Source organism: Alligator sinensis, unplaced genomic scaffold, assembly GCF_000455745.1.
Source record: "Alligator sinensis unplaced genomic scaffold, ASM45574v1 scaffold123_2, whole genome shotgun sequence".
Taxonomy (NCBI): Eukaryota; Metazoa; Chordata; order Crocodylia; family Alligatoridae; genus Alligator; species Alligator sinensis.
This window is the reverse complement of record NW_005841917.1, coordinates 2,415,115-2,435,307: the sequence shown is the minus strand read 5'-3', so window position 1 is coordinate 2,435,307 and position 20,193 is coordinate 2,415,115. Positions and strand designations below refer to the sequence as shown.

General features: G+C 39.5%; 1 protein-coding gene across 2 annotated transcripts in view; it reads right to left on the bottom strand.

Annotated features, from left to right (window-relative positions):
* HDAC9 (histone deacetylase 9) overlaps window positions 1–20,193 on the bottom strand; it is a 511,347-nt gene that overhangs the window by 68,640 nt on the left and 422,514 nt on the right. Inside the window, exons 4-6 of one of the 2 annotated variants that reach the window (XM_006018926.3) lie at window positions 3,817–4,058; window positions 2,670–2,820; window positions 687–813 (exon numbers count right to left, since the gene is read on the bottom strand). In XM_006018926.3, the coding sequence (XP_006018988.1) occupies window positions 687–813; window positions 2,670–2,820; window positions 3,817–4,058 (520 nt within the window). The remainder of the gene's footprint in view (window positions 1–686; window positions 814–2,669; window positions 2,821–3,816; window positions 4,059–20,193) is intronic. The other variant, XM_025198228.1, reaches the window with a different exon arrangement.

Genomic DNA, 20,193 nt, shown 5'->3' with positions numbered 1-20,193 from the left:
GAATTATCCCCAGGGCTATTTTCAACGTATAAAGAGAACAGATTTTCAATTGCTATTGCAATTTTATATAAAGGATATAATAGCACAGGTTACAGGCAACTAAGAATTCAGAGAAGTTGAACAAATCTTTTCTGCTTGTATAACTTACTACCTAAGGTTCCCTCATGGGATTGGGATGCCTCGTCCGCTTTTTTGTATGGGGCCTCCATAAGCAGGTACAACACAAAGCCACAGCAAATTCATGACCAGTTCTATAATCCTGCAAAAATTGCCTAGTTTCATTGCAAACACAGAACTTAAGCCTGGCTCACAAGCTTGTAAATTCCAAGAAAATTTGAAAAGATTTCATCAGTTTTCCTGGACACATCTGCACTCTCAAATTCTGACTCAAAACCCTGTCATTTGGAGTGAGCTCTGTTTTGAGCTTTGGTGATGGCTTTAATGTGAAACTAAAGGTGAGTAACACATGACCTGAAATAACAAAGAAAGGCCCCTTGACATTCCTCAATTTGGTTTAAAAAAACTCAAAATGTTTTATTTTATTTCTTTGTTAAGCTTTTTGGTTGATGTTTTGTTTCTTGTTTGTTCTGGACAGGTTCCCAGTATCTCCATTGGAGAAGAATCCTGATGCCCACCATTAGTGGATACCTCAGCGAGGCATAAAAACAGCTTAACACTGAACATACGTGTACCAGAGCTTGGGGTGGCGGCTCATGGAATGATTCTTCCCATTAGCTGGAGAGTCTTTTGTTGCTGATTTACTCAAAAGGAACTCTTGAAGTTTTTGCTTTACTTCTGTACTAGCCACTGCCCCTGAAACACACAGAGATTAAACTTTTCCTATTTGGTACAGCACTGAACAAAATAATATTAACACGCACACAATTTGTTGTGGAAAGTGCCATAAAATGTAAACAGCAAAAATGAAAATCACAACAAAAATGAAAGAAGGTCTGAATTATATTGCTACTCAGCAGATGACTTCATTCTCCTTCTGGGCCTGATCTGAAAGTCTATTGAAAGCCCAAGGAATATTTAAGTTGACTTCAATGGACTTTGGATCAGGTCCTATAACCTATAAATCCTTCCCAGCTCTCAAATCAAGTCCTAAATCATTAGGGAAAAAGAAATGCTGACAGAAATATAATGCTATCTGAGTCCCTTTGAAGAGTATCTCCACTGAACTAAAACAATGCTAACAGTGCATCTAACTTCCCCTCTCCCCACTGTACTGACTCCCAAAAGAATATCGCAAAGCCCCAGATCTCAGTTTTTATTTTTAAGATACTTAATGATCTGGCCTTGTGCGCTACCTAAAATATTAACTAAAGCTCTAAGACAAGGAGTAGTTGCTAACTTCACTCCTCTGAGACAAGGAAATTTTCTAAAGCTCATTTGTGAAAGAGACAGAGCTTTCTTAGACCATGGCCCAACTGCTTCCCAAATGAGCCTGGGACCAAATATACCCTGTCCACTTGCTCTCATTATGGGAGCATCAAAGCCTGGTGATCATAGTCTCTGTGAGAGCCTGAGGGTATTTCTATCGCATCTCTACTGCAATTCCAAGCCTGCCATTTTTAGCGCACTCTGCATTAGGTAAAAAAGAAATTCCTCGGTATAAGTGGGAAGCATGCTAAAAAGTGTGTTGTGGTATTGAGTATGCTCAGCACCACTCTACAAAGCACAAATGAAGCGACCACACAACATTTTCTCAGTATGTGTTACATAGAGAGTGAGAGCCAGTGGGCACAGGCAAAGGCAAAGATCCATGTATATCGTTTCACTGGAGTCCCAGTGAAACACTGGTTTTTAAAGCCTAGAACATGTTGCAGCTAAATTGCTACAATTTTCCTTAAAAAAAGAAAGGCTTAGTATGCTCTGCAGATCTCTTACAGGTTGCTCTTTATTAACTAACACTTTATGCTCCTTTAAGTGTGCCAGTACAGGTATCTTTGGTCATTTCATTGCAAATCCCTTTACAACACACCTTATACCCTGGAATTATTTGATTTTAACCTGACCTCACTGAGGGGAATGATTTGTGTCTGTCTCCCCCTAGTGAGTACTGTCCTTTCTTTTTTTCCCCACTGGCCTTAAAGCCCTGTGGAAGCTAGAAAAAAAACGTGTTCATGTTTTATGGAGTACTGTCAGTGACAACAAAAAGATAGTTTAGAAAGACAGCTTTGTAACAAAAACAGAAGTGGCCAGTTGTGTTTGCTGGAGAAATTATTAAATACTATATTAAATTTTCAGTCTTGAAGCACTGTTCAAATTACTTTCTTTGCCAGCAAAGAAGTCTGCTGCTTTGTAGTGCACTCTCAATGAGATAATAAAGCAGCTCCTGAAAGAGATGACCTTAAATTAAACTTTTTACAGTCTAACTGCATAGCCTTTCATTTTTTAAATGGAAAGCTAGATACCAGAGCAGAAGATTCCCAGGCATGGCAGAACAGATTTTTCTACAACCCTCTCAATTTGCACAAGTAACCTAACCTTGTGGCTTTGTGGGAGTAACAGGTGGGTCTGCATTTTTGCAGTCACACCTCTGACTCCTGTGGCTGAATATGTCATGTACTAATATTTTGCTTTGAGTTTGTGGTCATAATCCACTGCATAGAGACACAGAACATATCACTTTATAGGCTGGAGGATGGTACAGTGGCTCTTACTTTCTCGGCCTCTTTCTTTGCCTCTGAGAGGAGGAAGCTGCTGTTCCCGTCGATGCCTCTCCAATTCCTGTTCTTGTCTCTGTTGCTCCAATTTCTGCTCTTTTTCAATGAGTTCTTGTTGTTGTTTAATGGCTAGGAGTTCCTGTTGTAACTTGCACAGAAGAAAAAGACATGAGAAAGGGCAGTTTGCATTGTTTTCTAGGTCAGTGCTGGCCAAAATAAACTCCCGCAATAACCAAATAGCAGTACTTTCCCTCTATGCTAACTTCTTGATTTTTTTTTAACCTCTTAACTCACTTTTCTGTGGTATACTACATTATCAGATTTCACTGAAATGACTTTAATATCAAGTAGTAACTAGCTGCAGTGGCTTTGCCTCTTTCTCTTTTGCCAAGAATGGAATACCTGCACAGTATCTCTAGTCTCTGCCAATGTACCATCAAACTCTGGTTGCTATGCTCAACTGAATTTGTCAGTCTGCCTCATCACGTAGAGCTCACCACATTAGCAAAGAGACTAAGATATTTCAGAAAGAAAAAGGCAAGGCCATGAATGCTCAGTCAAAAAGAAAAAACTGTGCCAGTATTTCTCCCATGACAGGTTTAATCCCATAAATCGTTTTCCTTCACATTGTGTGAGCTAGCTTGGAGACAAGCAAAATGTCAAATTTTCAGAGTCTGGGTCCAGTTTTAGGGACGCAAATATTTGCTGCTACATATATATATCTGATTTGTGGGCATGAACTCAAACAGCTTCAAAAAACAAGCAATCACAGCTATTATGCCCAGATGAATTCCACCACAAAAAGGGCAGCCAAACTTGGTGCAAAACATACTCTTTGAATGAATATGGAAATGTCACCTGAATGGGAGAAAAGTATTCCAATTTAGAATGCCTTGATTTTCTCTAGGCTGAACAGTAATATATTTTAATAAAACCTATGTGAATGCATGAAAACGTTTTCACCATCCAGTCCAGCTTGGGTTTTCATCACTTCTCCATATCATCGGCATGCAGAGTCATCATCATTCAAACCTCCATCTCTAATTAACACTAAAACCTCCAGGAGCACTCCCTTACCCAGCATTCATTTGGGAATACTCAGTTTGTGGTGGATCAAAGGGACAAAATTAAAAAATTTTGCTACCTTTATGTGCTCCTGGAGCTGAGCCTGGTGTTGCCGGGTCAGTTTTTCATGCTGTTTCTGAAACTCCGCAATCAGCAACTGTTTCTGAATTTGCTGCTGCTGCTGGATCAAAAGTAGCTCTTGTTGTAGCTGCTTTTCACGCATAATTGGGTCTACCATGGGAACCATCATCCTGAGATCAGTTCGCAAGTCTAATGGTGTGATAGGCTCCAATCCCACAGGCACCTCTGACTTTACATCCACTGTACAAGAACAACAACAACAAAAGGAAAAATAAAAGCTCATTGGAGCAACAGAATAAAAATATGCAGCCTGCATACTTAACTCAAAATGTCCTTTGTTATAGAGCTAGCAAAATGGCTCTCATTGAAAATTACACAGAGTCCAGTCATTTCCACTTCCAATCTAAGATTGTCCAAACCAAGTTGCTGTTTTCCTCTCGTTCTTTTAAGAAATGCTCCCTTCTAGAATAATGAGGACTCCCGGTTCCTAGAAAATGCTGCATCGTGTCAGAAGCCAGCTGAGCAGTACTTAGTTTATTACTGGTTAGTGATACTGGGTAATGGCCACTCTCAGTGTATTTGCATTATTTGACATAAGGTAAAAGCCCCAGAGTCCTGGATTGTGAAAAATGTTTTTCTAATGGGAGAAAGCTAGCTTTTAGACTGACTGAAGGTGGTATTACACCTATACAAATATCCTATATTATGTAGTTATGTACAAACATGCCGGACTTTATACTAAACAGAGGAAATGCACAGAATATACAATACCATGTGAGAGAAGAAAAGGACAAATGTATTTTTTAAAGTATTGATGCACTTATTTTTAAATAGTGACTATTCACGTGCCTACTGTAGATGTTCTATGCACTGCTCATCACAAATGTTTTCCTAAAAGGACTGTTTCTATTTCAATAACAGAATATATTGTTAGCATAACATAAAACCAAGTAATGAAAAATCCCTTCAATCCCTGAATTAAATTTATATACATTTATAATTAATTTAATTAATGTTTATATTATATAACTTGGATAGATATACACACACACACACACATATATACACGCACATATTTATACACACACACACACACACACACACACACACACACACACATATATATACATATATACACACACACACAATGTAAAGAAATTCACTATGCTACTTAACAGGGACAGTTGTTTTCATATCACGTGTCTGTGTGTGAATAGAAACACTTACCATAGTGCTAAAAGAGTAGTTAGCAGTACACGGTCTAGGACATACACTTGAGCAGTTCTTACTCTATCCACAAGGGGACAGTGATACAGAAGTACTAACTAGTACTAACTAGTACTCCCATAGAAACCCAGAACGAGTAAGTGGAAATAACATCCCTCAAGGGACTAGATATGAATTACATGTTTCCATACATGTTCTCTCTCCTTTTTTTTTTTATCTTTATGCACTTTAATTATTCCTTTTGTTCAAAAGAAAGACAGGAACTGAATATAGTAGAAATATTTCCATGTTTCAAATAATATTAGTAAGAGTGAAAGCTGAAGCAAACAGCTGAATTCAAACCCTACAACAAAGCCAGAGGGGTATACTTGCACATGATAAATAAATGTAAAGAGGGAGATATAAGACACCAAAATCTCTCCTTGTTATCATATTCTGTTTCTGTCAATAAACTGGAAACATCAAACATTTTCTACCCCCTCAAAAGTGATTGTAAACCTCAAAGCATAATTTGACTTCTTAACCTGCTATCCCAACAGAATGATTGTTCCTAACTGCTTGCTTTTGTTCTGAGACTAATCACTAAATTGTAAAAAATCACCCTTAACTTACAAAAACTACTCTTGATTATAAATAATTGCCCCAGACCAAGAAAAAGCAACAGGCAAGAACCCAGCCTTTCATCCAATTTATTCAGCAGCAATTCACATTCCATTTGTCTAGACTAAATATAGCAGCGTTTATACAAGAAATCAATAGTGCTTGCAGAGAGCAGAGCAAAGACATGAATATTTCATCAAACTCAGAGAGAAATGGCAATCAGCAAACTGACAGTTCTGTGCAGGCCAACGGCCTTCAGATAAGTCCCTGTTACTTGGACAATGGCTCGCTGCTTGCAAGTCACAATCTTATCATAGGTGCTCTTCTATTTTTAACATTAATTGCATTGTAGGTGACAAAGGCTTATCATGTTTAAAGTGGAGAGATGGATCTTCTTATATCTTCTATGACAGAATAATAAGCCTTACCAGGAGCAATAATAGTAGCTAGAGCTGTGTAAACCCTGGCAGGTTTGGGTTGCAATAGAGTTTGCAAACCCTGCAGTTTAGTTTGCAGGCCCTGGCTAGAAATCAACCCCTCCAGGTTCGCCTAGAGATTCAGGTCGGTTTATAACTCCCACCTCCAATCCCATCACACTATCCTCCTAGAACCAATACTTGGATGGGAGAAGAAAGTCTACAGATTTTCCAAAAATGGAAAAAAAGTATTTGCCTAGATATCCAAAACTTAGCAAGACTGAAATGCAGTTTAGTTGGAATAGATTAAAAAATGCTGGTGGCTTCCTTTCAGCAAACTCAACTTACCATCCACACGGTCAACAATTGAGTATGCAGATACAGCTATCAGAGACTGTCAATCAGTGCACAACACTTGAAACCCAGTCACCATCAGTGAAAAAAAAAAGTAGAAATACTTGAGGATAATCAGCCCTTCCCTTCCATAAACATTGTAATCAACCAAGTTATCTCTAATACTACTGAGAACTACCACATAGTAAATACTGACTTTTTAACAACAATCATTATATTGAGATTGCATCTGGCAATAACAAATTTCAGCAACTAAATATACCAGAGATGATGATGAATAAAAGGCTCTACAATCACCAATTAACCTGAAGGTTATGGTACTGTCTATTGCATAGTGCTATTACTGCATGTCATTTTCATTATGTTTATTTCCTACCAATTCATGAGAGAAGAGATAGAGGGAGCCCACTGACTTACATCTGTGTAACAACTGGGTAACGGAGCAAAGAATCGGGGTCTGAGTCTTTCAGAGCTCTGACAGATCATGACTGAGGTATCTTTCCCTGACCATTTTCATTTGTGAAGTCAGAGACAAAAGAATGTTCATTTTCATCATGCTTCTTGTGCTACAAACAGAAGCATCGCATTAAAAAATGCATTTTAAAGTATCACATGCTTGCACTTGATGTTCAGTTTATACATCACTAAGCTAAGGAGTGGAAACGGTCAGATACAGCAAGTAATTATAAGACTCCTATATCAGGATTTATCAAAATCTGTACCTGAAGGAGGAGGAGAATGGAAAAACTAGAGAATGCATTAAGATTCAATATCCAGAAGTTTACCAGTGGAGACCAAGCTCCACTGATTTCAGGAACTATGCCACTCATTCTCAACCACAGTGCCACCTCATCCTGGGGTGGTTTGAGATCCTTTCAAAAGTGTTGCAGGGGCACGAAGCAATGTTAGTAGTTAGGTGTGCAAACATGATTCAAAAGCTAAACCCAGAGATTTCAAATAGGAACCATAGTGTTAAAATTATTCTGACCTGTTCTGATCTTTCAGACCAAGGAAAATATAGGCCTCTTACCAAATAGGAAAGAAAAGTTAATAATGGATAATGCACAGAAAGCTGAAGTGTTTTACAACTTTATGGCCACGCATAGACATTACACTTTTAACGGTATAAGTGACTGGAAACTGGTCTGTACCCATAACAGAAGTTTGGCACAGACAAATTGGTTTAAAAGTGGCAGAACCTGGTCTAAGATTTGCCCTCCCCCACTAAAGGGTGAATGTTTGGTCTGCTCACTACTGATCCGAACTACACCGCTTACAAAAACCTCCAAGTTCTCTGCAACAGAAAATTGCTACATTCTTTTTCTATTGTAAAAGAAAAGAAAACTAAAAGATGGCTTTTTTTTAGGAGGGCTTTTGAGTCTAACGAGGGGTACCTTGATTCTAAAAAGGTTGAGAACCACTGAACTATGCCTAAGCCCTAGAGGAAAGTTTCCACCAGAAAATGGCAAAGCACATGTACTTATTTCTCTTACATCCTTCTGTTGCCTTAATGGTGAACCATAATAATACAACGGTAACAAACAGTTTACATGTCAGTTGTAATCAATATAGTGGATTTACTGTAATGCTTTAAATATTTAAGGAAAATAAAAGTGACACCTGCAAAACAGAACAGAACTAAGTATACTTGGAGGCAGGAAGAGTACATAGTGTCAATATGTAATAATGCAAAAGAGCTGTTTTTAAATTGACTGAGATTTGAACACCTGAAATCACCCCTTGGAAACAGGCATCACTGTACAACCAACCACTGCTCCTTTCTTGAGTGATACCATTTACACTGTATTTCCAGTGACCAGGAATTTAAATTTTTATTGACTGGAGTATTCACAGATTCTGAATCACCATTTTTATAAGAAAACATCAGAAAATAAAACAATTTATGGCAGTGACCACTCTATTCTCATGAGAGGGGCAATCTTCCCTTTCTTCGGCAATTACTTTCATTGGCCGACAATTATGTCATCTTTAAGTACAGGAATTTGCACAAAGGATGCTGTAATCGGCTGATCAGGTTACCATTTGTCTGCCATTCTTTATTTGTAACTTAATGAAGAAAACCAATAAGCTCGCTTAACTTGTTTAATGCATTTACAGCTCTGACAGTAACTCTTCTAGTTCACTAGAAGTGTATACATTCAATTTAACCCTTTTATCACTGAATTGCATGGTTAGGAATATGTACTGTGGCAGAAGACAAGTCAAAGCAACGAGGAGATGGACCGTACTTGATTTTGGGGGAGAGGGCGGTACTGGGGAGTGATTCTTTTTGTGGGAGGGCAGGGAGACCACCTGAAAAGCTGAACTTGCATTACACATTACACAGGAAACATGCAGAAAATATATTCAGCAAGGCTGGAAACTAGTGTTATGAAATGAAGATTTTCAGAAATATCCCTTTAAGCCTAAAAAAAAAAAAATGTTAATCTTCAAAAGAAAGGGAAATGCTCTCCAGGATGTCAGCATAACACCGAGATATATAAAAGCAATAAAAGATGGATAATCCTTTCTGAGGGAATATCATGGAGAGATGTTAGTATCACAGCTTGTCTTGAAGTTACAGTCAGAACTATCCACAAATACAATGTTAAAACTCCCAGCATTCAAACTAGAATGCAGAAAACATTTACAATAGTTCAGTGAAGAAATTAAGCTCTAAAACTAAAAACTAAAAACTCTAAAAGAAGTGTGAGAGTTACAGGAATAAGACACATGAGTGGAGGTAGAAGAGTACGTGGCTATAGGTGGGAATTGGCAGAGTGGAGGACAAGCAGGTGGGGAAGAAGGCAAGATGACTGGGAGCGAGGCTTACTAGAGAGACAAACTAAGGGAAGAGATGGCCAGCGAGAGACTGAATATAGAGAGAAGAGGTAAGTAGTTCAGAGCTAGATGAGGAAGACATTTTTTGTTGGGTAACAGAATTACAGGAACAATGCACTCCCTGTGATCTAAGAGCAGCCCTGGTTTGCCAATGAAGTGGCATGGCATGACTGCATAGCCAATGTAAACAAGCAAATAAGGGAGTGATGTGTCAGTAGTGAGAATACTGGAAATTTGAGCAGTGTTATTTTGAATAGCCAAGGTCCAAGGAAAGAGAACTATTGCAGGGGGAAAGAACTGTTGCTGAGGTCCAATGTAAAATATTTACAGAATAATTCATTATTTGGGGCCTGTTTCTAAGAGAAGGTTTGGGACCACAACACATTGACTTCAGTGCAAACTGTAAGAGGAGACTAAGCCAACACTGCAGATAGAGGCTAGAAGTAGAGATTTTAAGAAGTACTGAATGGATCAAATATGCAAGGCAGACAATCTGAGACTGATGAAAGCTAAGTCACAATCCAAGAACACAACTAAGACCAGAAACTCAGGCATTGTAAAAGGACAAAGTACCATTAACGTTAATGCAGTGCAACTGATTTCCATGAGATGAGAATCTAGCCGCAAGGTATTAGATCTTAGTCACTAGAACCAGAGTGATAGAAGAAATCTCATTTTAGCTATCCTGAAAGTGACACCATCACCACCCACCCACCCACCCAATGTAAAAGGAGTATTAGCAGTGGTTATCTACTGTCACAATTATAGTTAAGTGCAAAGCCTCAGAGCTGCAAAGCCAAACATGGGTTTGCAATATTGCAATGGCAATATTTTCTATAAGCATTTTAAATGAAGTATATGGGAAATCCCAAAGAGATTCTCAGAGCCACAGACAGCTCAATTAACAGTGGGGCTTAAAAATCATTTGTGCTTTTGAAAATCTTTTGTTGCAAATGATTGGAAAGCACAAAAAATTAAAATTAAAGCTGCATTTTACAAACAATATATAGTTTCCAGCTATTGTCTTTCTGCAGAAATCAGTACTTAAATTACCACTGAAGTATAAACAGTATTTTTCTAAAAGTGCTATCCTGAAATTAGAATGATTAATGAACTACCAAACCCAATAAGCTGGTTATTTGGTGTATCAAGGCATAGTGTAATAGACTAGAAATATATTACCCTTTGCTCTACAAAATGAATCTTATTATGATTATACCTTTTCAGTCTTTCTTTTTAAGTGTTTGCATACATGTCATAAATGAGAAGTAAAATAAATGCAAACAGTGATCTGGCCTTTGATTTACCATTCTCTTATTTCCCAAGGGCCCAAAAAGGAAGCTCAGACAACCACAAACTTCTAAAATATCAGAGAGAGGCCTTGAAATACTAACACTGAAGTTACAGCTAGCTGGCTGTTTTCAAAATCAAAGGCTTTATTATATTGATTTACTAAATTCAGACTCCCTCTCTGCAAATATACTTTTGAGTTAAACAGCCATAACAAACCATAACACAAACATGAATGCCACCTAATTTGTAAAATGCAAGAAGTTCTTAAACGTTGCAGTGTTTGCTATTACTTCACTAAGTACTTAGCAAAACCTCCATTTACCAGCTTGCCAGTTTGAATGCAAACACCAAGCCACACTCTTGCTGTTTACCAGCAGGGATAGAAGAGTAAGGGCAAATATGCATAAGATGTTACATTAGATTATGAAACAAATTAAACATTTATTAGACCGAAACCATGGTAAGGCTCTATCAAAGAAGTATACCTGGGCTATATTTGGGTTGCTATGTACTTTTACTTATGCTTCAGCTAGTACAGTTCTTACACACAAATTCTCTCCACCTGCCAAAGGCCGGATACTATTTATTTTTCAGAAACTGCCCATTTTCTTACTGGGAATCTAAATGCCCTTAATTCCAGGTACTTCTGCTGTAGGCAAGATAAATATAGGCTGAAGATAAATGTGAATAAATTTAAAATTGTGGGATCTCTTCCTAACTGTCGAAGTTCCTGCACAGCTCCAAAATCCAGATTACATAAATGATATACTAATAAATCCAGATTATACAAATAATGATATCATGATAGGCTAGTACAAATACTCTATATAGCTGTACTGAATTTATTGTGGTTGATAAAGCCAAATTGTGCCTGACCCCTGGAGATATGGGAAAAAAATGGGCAGGAGAGAATGCAAGTATTATTTCCCCACCCTTGTGTCTATATACACACACATGCACATGGTTCTTGAGTCATATATGTAATTACTAGCTGGTAATGGTGCCAAAACCTAACCAGAATGCTCCCCCTTACCTCTAGCATTCCCTTATGTTGTATGTAGGCTTCAAAGAGGCTAGCAGTTATGTCAAAGCTACACCTGCTGTTATTCCCAAGGAGAAGGGATGCAACTAGTCTCAACATCCTTGGCACCACTTGGTTTGTAAAATGAAGAAGAGAGGTAATGAATTCTCCAACGGACTGGATAACTCAAAGGAAATCTTATGCTGGTGAGAGTGCTGGTAGCTGTATCTGTCCCTCAGCACCATGTGATACAAAACAAACACATCTAATATAATGAGCTGCCAACCGCCTCCAATAAAACCAATGTTTCAGCAATCCATTTCTGCCAGCTACATTGAGTGAGGCCCAAGACAGTCAGCACACCCCAAGTAAACATTTTAGAAAAGAGTTGACATCATTGTACGTTAGGGGAAAAAACTAACATAGGAAAGGCCTTAGGTCTATGATATTAAAACCCACATTTAGAAAGCTCCACACTGCATTCCTGTAGCTCAATGCATTCTTTTAGATACCAAAATACGTAGTAATTTTTTTTCATCCTTCATGGTGTAACTTAACATGGCCACAAAGCTCACTGAGCTTACACCCTCTCAAGAAATCATTATGCCCAGGAAATTAAAAAGGACACATTATTATTTCACTGCCTTTAATAACTGTTTTTGAAACACCTTGATCTTTGACAAGCATGGAGCTAAACTTACTTTCTTATCACAGACACAGAAAAGAGGAGGGATTGAGTTAAAGCCTCCCACAGAGGAGGAAAAAATATTTTAGCAGAAGGACAGCAATACCTTTTAAAGATCTTTTACAATGGGGTACTGGATGGGTCAGAGCCTGGTAATAAAATACTTATTGAGACTGCTAGCCCAGGACTAAAGCACTTCTACATAAAACACAAGACTATTAACATATTTTTAATATATTCACTGGCAAAAATTGACATGCTCTTATTACATATTGTGTATCCATCTTCCGGTCCTTGAGACTTTCCTCATCTTAAAGCAGGAGCTGTTCAGGCCAGAGAGCTCCTTCTTCTGTGTGGGGATAATGTTTTAGGCACAGAGCTCTGTGCAATAATAAAGGGACTTCACTTGGACTGCAAGAACTTTTATCTTTATTAGAAGTGCCTTGTGCTCCATGCTGCTGCTTGCAGCTATGAGGTGCAGCATTATTAAAAAATTATCCACGCACATGCAGTTTTCTGATGTCACGCTCCAAATGAGCCCCACTACAACTGTGTCCAGACCTGCAGGTTGTTACAGGTAACACCTACAATTTTGAGTCCTATGAAGTCTTACAACATGCCAACAATGAGTTTGGGATAATGGCAGCTATCAGTGCCAGTGTTTTGTGCATGTCTATGGGCACACTCGGTTTACTCACTTGAAATTCAGCCACTTAGTTTATGCTGTTTGAAGTTCAACCAATTTAAATCCAGGCAAAGAGCTGTCTGCAGGCAGCCTGAAATGCTAGAAGCGCCAAACTAGAGGCACCCTGAGCACATATCCCAGGGTGTGTTGAGCATCCCCTGCCTGCCTGGATAGCAATGATAGCAGCCAAAGACACAGGTCAGGGCTGACTGTCTGGTGCCCCAAAAGATTTGCCTGCAGGTAGCTGGGGCTGCACCCCCACAACTGCAGCCAAAGCTGGGGCTCTAGGCACAGTGGGGGTACTTTGCTTGCACTGCTGCTGGGGCTCTGGCTGTGGGAAGCCCTGCCACCAGTCAGAAATCAGGGCTTTCAATCCCTTCACAGACAGGGGGAGGGCAGGGGAAGAAGGGTAACTTTCCCACAGGGCACTTCAGAGCCCCGCATCCACAGTCTGTGCATGGGGCTGCAGGTGTGGGACTTGAAACTGTGGTACGGGTGGAGGTGCTTTTTCTGCCATGTGGCACTTAAGAGCCCCATACCTGCAGCCTCTATGTTGGGGCGCTACAGGTGCTGGCTTTAAAGTGCTGCTTGGGAGTGATGCTTTTCCCACAACACTCCAAGCTGATGCCCACATACCATGCCTGGGGTTGCAAGTGCAGGGCTCTGAACTGCTGGAGTGGAAAATATATCCCCTCCGTGTGGCACTTCAAGCTGCAGCACCCGGGCACTGATGTACAGCATGGGGGTGAATAACCCTCCATTCAACACTTCTAGCTGGTCCCCTCAGCCTTGTACATGAGGCTGCAGTACAGGCTATCAAAGTGCTGGGAGAAAGGAAATCCCTCCTCTGGGCACATCAAAGACCAGGCTTGCTGACTCTTGTATCGAGCTGCTGTGTGGGGTTGTCAAGTGCTGCTGGGGAAGTGGGGGGAATCTTTCCCCCCACCCTCACCCCTGCCATATAAAAACCCCATGCTTGAAGCCCAGCAATGGGGGCAGCATTTAAAATCCAAGGGATGGCTGGGGGCTGTGGAGAGGGGCTAGGCTTTCCAAGCCCCTTGGCTGCTAGGGGGAGAAGGTTGTGTGACTCAGGCTGCAGCAGTAGACTGCAGCCCAAGTCACACAGAAGAGAGATGGGGGCTAGAAGTAAGGCACACTGGGGTTACTGAAATGTAACACTTGTACATACCCCACCAGGCACCCATGTATGGCAGCACAAGGGACTACTGTAACAGGGGAAGCGAACAGATAACCAAAGGAGAAAACTTAAGAGAAGGCAGATGGGAAGGTGGGGGGAAAGAGTGGGTCAGACAGGTGAAAAGATGCACTGGGTAGGCAGAGGTATGCAGTGTTAAGAGGATCAAGATGAAAGGGACAAGTAACAAATGGAAAGAGAGCTGTTGGAAAAATAACACAGAGATCACTGGGTGAATTCTGATGTCAGTAAGGGAGGTGGCTGCTGCTATGGTTCCTCATGAAGAACAGGAAGAATTTATTGGGACTAGTTTCTCAGGAGAGTTTTGTATGTGAGAGAGGGTCCCCAGCTGCAGCTGGTGTACACTTTGGAGAACAATCCTGAATTGTCACTAACTTCGGCTTATAGAAAAGAGCTGATTCTTTCATTTTAATTATTATTGTTATTCTTATTATAGGATAGGTGCTTTAGTGAGAGGGACTGCATAAAGTGACACACAAAAATATTATAAAAGCCTAATCAAGAAAATACCCATCAATCATCACAGATTTTTACTGTATGCGTCTCTGCTTCCCAAACATGTAGACAGTTTTGGTTTTGCAGCGTGCAAATTCAAACCACAGCCCTTTACAGTACACACTGAAAGGAAGATTCACTCATTATGTTATTTAGGATGACTATGGGGAATTGCCTGAATAGAGAAGGGAAGAGACAGGTCAAGTTTTAGAGTTCTAATAAATCAGAATTTTATAGAAGGCTGTAAACAGCAAGGTCTTTCTGACTAAGTCACACTTTTAGTCAGTCTTCTTCTACTACCAAGTCACTTATATGATTCATTTAACTCCCTCACTATTATACTGTGTAGCTGAACTCTTCTTTCCTTATTTGTCTCTGCAGACATAAAATGGTTTAAATCCAGTATTGTTTGTATATTAATTTTATCCAATAGCGTCTACTGGTTTCTTTCACACAAAGTTGTTGAATTATGTTCAGAAGTTTTTGAGCCAACAGAGGGGGGAAAAAAGATATCAAGATTTTTTTTTTAAATAGTGCAGCCCTAAAGATGCTGTTAAAACTGTAGGCATACTCCATATTCACTAGACTAAACAGATCTACCATCCATTGGAATCTGAAGATACTATTTTAGCCACCAGAGGGAGCCCACATTGTTTTTCAAGTCAATAAAAATATATTCTGAGTTAACAGAAAAAAGTACCCAGGAAGAAGAAAAGGCAAACAACCCCCCTATAGTTTTTAGCAACAAACATGTGTACAGCCAATTCAATGGGGAAAAAAAGGTTTACTTTTGCTGGGAGATTCAATTAATCAATACTATTAGAAAAAAACCTTTTAGCTGTTGTGATAAATATCTCCTAAGAATGGAATTCCTATTAGTATATTTCCCAGGTATGACTTTTGAGTGAGTAGGTTTTTCAGAAACAGAGAAGAATGAAGTTTTAATAACTTACTTCGTGAGGACAGTACCTGAGATTGCTTTTCAAGTTATATGTGTGTGCATGTGTATATGTATACAAACATACATACATAATACACATGCATGTGTGTATGTACATACACATACAGATATATTATTTATGCATACATGCATGAATGTGTATGTGTAAACTTGTCACTGCTATGACTTACTCCAACTGCTTTAGATGTATACTAGCTCAACCAACAACTGTAAATACAGCAGGCTGTCTCCAATTTATTTCTGATTAAGTCCTCTTGTGAGCAAGCAGGGTTATGATTTTAAGATGCAGGGAGGAGAAAGAATGTGAATTTTCTATTCAGTTTGACAAACACGCGCCTTTGCAATTCTTCATCACAGAAGAAACAAACTATAGGGATTTCCATGACAGTGTCAGTTTTCCAGGTACGCAGTAAAATTTTGTAGAACTATAATTTGGAATAAGCACTGAACAAAGTTTGTGTTATAATCTACTGTGACTAAACAAATAAGTTGCTTCTAAACATATACATGGGCTGGCCTTTTAAAAGAAATAAATACAAAGTACTGTAAAACATCAAATGCAATGCAGAAAAACTGAAAAACACCCAGAAATTATTACCTATTAACAAGATTTTTGCACCTCAACACCTCAATAAGTAAATACCTGGCTGCTATTTTTTCCTCTCAGTTGGCTTCCAGAAAGCCAGTGTAGCCAATGGATTTTGGTACCATTTCCTCTACAGTATCATCAGCTCCACTCCAGCAACAACAGCTGGGTGGCCAGGCTCTCTTTGAGCTAGTACCCCATTCATTCCTCTACCATCCCCATATGTACGTACTGGGTATAGAGCTAAAAGGCTTCCTGGGGAGGGGGGTCAGGAACTGGTGAAGGTGAGGATGGTTCCTGCTTGCTTCACTTGTCCCTGCTCCTCAAATACATGCTTGATGCAGTGCTGACCAACCCAGCTCCTAACGCCAGGCAGAGATAAACCAGGGCTGCCACTGCCATGGCAGACTCGCAGCAGTGAGGATCCTGGTACCTCCCTCATAGTCAGGACCCATGGCGGGTACTCCCGTCAGCCACCCAAGTTACTCAGCTATCTCAGTGTCTCAGTAGAGATTTTACTCCCCAAAAAGGGTTTTTCCATAGATCATACACAATCCTCGGGCCACTGAAGTAAATGAAAAGATTTTCAATGATTTCAAGGGGGTTTGGTGCATGCCTTGTATAAACAATAAGAATCAGACAGTGTCTTCTTAAAAAATCCCAGCCTAATCACTAAATCATCCCCCATAATCAGGGAGAAAATATTTAACACATTAAAAACTTCGAATGAGAGACTTGAGTTCAGCAAGATGAATCCATCTTAATATATTTCAGTGTGAAACAAACTGTACTGTTAACTGAAGTCATGAGCCTACCTTGAAAGTCCATTAACTACTGATCTGCTATGATGCAAGAAAGAGGTAAGAGACTGCATTTAGGCACTGCTAGGACATCATTTTGCAACTGACAGCATCTGACTAGCATATATTTTATGGAGGTATCAACACAGTATATACCCAGGGATGGACAAAGATTTAAGTGAAAGCAACTCCTGGAAGGAAGCCTGTATCATTTAAAGGGCTGTGATGGTGCATATGAGAGCAAAGTTTAAAGCATGGCTTCCCATGGGGGGACAGACTGGGTAGACACACAGTAAAACAAAGTGCAACAGCAGCATGCTGAGAACATGAAACCCCAAGAGAGCAATTTGGAGATGAACCCTTCTAGATCCTCAATGTTTGCTTACAATGAAAGTTCCACCAGTCAGACATTTTACAAGAGATTAGTTGCAATTATAGCCCTCTTTGTTTAGAAATGTGCTTTCTTTGGATGGCTCAAAGAACGTACCGTTCCACATCCAAAAAAAGTTAAGACTAGAGTTTGAAACCTTTTATGTCTATTTTGGAAAGTTTACCAATGAAGAGTTTGAATTTTGGGTGAATTGTCAAAAGTGAGTCCTGGGAGCCACCCAATCCTCTGGTCTTCACTTCATTTTCACAAGTAATCATGTCTGATAACTTCTGGAAACTAACATTTGTTTTCCAGGCTAGTAGCCAACTCCTCCTGATCACTCAGATTCTTTTGACAAACGGGGCCTCAAATGGAGCTCCAGTTGGTTAAGAGGAGCCAGTTTTCTCTCAGGCATATTAACCTGTTTTACATTCAACTACCAGGCAGTTTGGTAACTGCATATACAACAAAAGTCTGAGGAAATGAACTAAGGTTTAAGTAAATGACAAAAGTCTCATGCCACTGTTCTGGAGTGTCATGGCAACAAGAGCCAAACACACAGCATGAGCCACCCCCTCATCCAAATTCTAAATATATTTCTTGATTATATGGACCTTCTGGATTATGAATTTTCCTTCCCTTCATATTCTGGCTGTTTAAAAGGAGAAAATGAAGTATTTTTTAGTAGCTTACATTTGTAATGCTCTCATAGAAATATTAAAATAAAATTATATTACAAGAATTAAAATCAAGGTTAACATTTGTTCTTGCTGAGCTCACAACAATAGTGGCTATACTTTATTTTAAAATCACACCATAGCTGAGTCATTGTTTTCAAGGTAGGTACAGGGAATATAAGAAATAAGAACATCTTCAAGAATTTCTATAAGAAATTTTACTAATCAGTTTATTTCTATTCATATTTAGCTTACTTAGGATGAGATTATTTACTATTGATGATTTTAGATCAGAAAGTGTTACTTTATCCTACAAACCAGCTTTACCATTGACAGGTACTCAGTCCTATGCTTCCACACTGGCATGGTCATTTATTGAATGTGGATTTCTCTGCAGCAAAAACCATCTCATTGTTCTGCATGAATTTGAATAAATCAATTGACTGAATCAATGCCAAAACCACAGTGGCATATTTGCTAAGTTAACTGGGTTGCATATATCAAAGGAATTGATAATGAATATTACCATTGCAAGAATTTCCTTGAAAACTACATCTGCTTTATTCAACTCCTTACCAAACCATAATGTCTGCACCTATGATGAGGTTGCTGAAGACAAAGCACTCTTCAACAATTATAAGATGGATGGTGATATGGATTCAAATACAACAGAAAGTCATTTTAGTCACCTGATAAGTCAGAGGGTCACTTACTCCTGTTCCAAAGCCTGGAGCATTGCAAGTTTGGAGCTCTTGACCAAAAGGGATGTGCAATCCCGCCATTTTATACCTTCTCCAACACCAACAATGATAAAAATGAAAATCAACTTAGACAGAAAGAGGTATTTAGAAATGTCTGACAGAGCCCTGGTACTTCACTGTTATCCCCATATATTACAAAGAGGAAATAAACAAGGATCTACCAGTCAATAAACACAGAAAAGCTGATGCAAGGATGGCATGTGTCCCCAGTTCCTTAAATACTAAACGGACCAGCAGACCTATTCACTGCCATGCATTTGATGAGGAAGACCCCAAAAAGCTGGCATTCAGTCCTCCTCAAACATGGAAAACCACCAGTGACATTGCTATCACCTAGTATTACTCATCTCCACAACCCATAAATTAATGGAGAGGGTTTCACTGGCCTCTCATCTTTGTCTTTGAGGTCATCGTGCCAAAGGAATAAGCTGGTTTCAGACCAGAACAAAGCTGATACAGATATATCAGGAGTCACATTGAGGCTACTTCCAGCGGTGTCTAGAAAAGACTAGTGACAACAGATTTATCTGCCCTTATAACACAGAATGGTGGTTGACTACTGCTCAGGCATCACTGCAAGTGACAACATTATGTTACTCTTGCCCATAGTGTTGAGTAATCATATATACTGTATCCCTTGGAATAGGTAGGTTATCAAAACTCCTTCTCCTATCAAAACCTATTTGATTGCCATTTACTCTGTCACATATATCCATAACCAACATTTGTAGAGCTATATACATGGCTTACAAGTGAAAAAAGAATCATGGACATAAACTCGTCTGATATCTTGCAAGTGGGTTAAAGTTCTTAAAAGGCCAGGTACAGCCATTATACTTTTACCAGTATAAGTGATCAGAAACTGGTCTACACTCATAACACAACAGATGGCCGGTACACAAAACTGGTCTATGCCCATAACAGAAGTTTGGCACACATAAGACTGCTTTAAAAAGGCAGAATCCAGTCTAGGATTTGCCATGTCCCCCCACTCCCCCCAAAAAGGCAAACGTGCGTTCTGTTCGCTACCAATCTAAGCTATACCACTTACAGAATGCCACATAACTTGAGACTGATTCTGCTTCGGGTTTTTTGAATGTCTGTACCTAGCCACAGTGATTGCATTCAATCCTGAGCTACACTTTAAAAGAATTCTAGTATACCATCCGGTGTTGGCAGCTTTTTGACAAAGAGAGCCAGAGCTTGCAACCCAACCCTAGCTAACGACCTGAAGTCTCTGCCCTTCTGAGGAAGCCAGCTGCCTGGACCCACCCTCACGCTTCAGATTCCTGACTCCTCTGAAGCAAGGGAATCAAAGACATGGCAGAGCAGTAGGCTCTGTAGAGGAGATGTGGTGCTGTGCTGTACCTCCTCAATGCTCCATGTT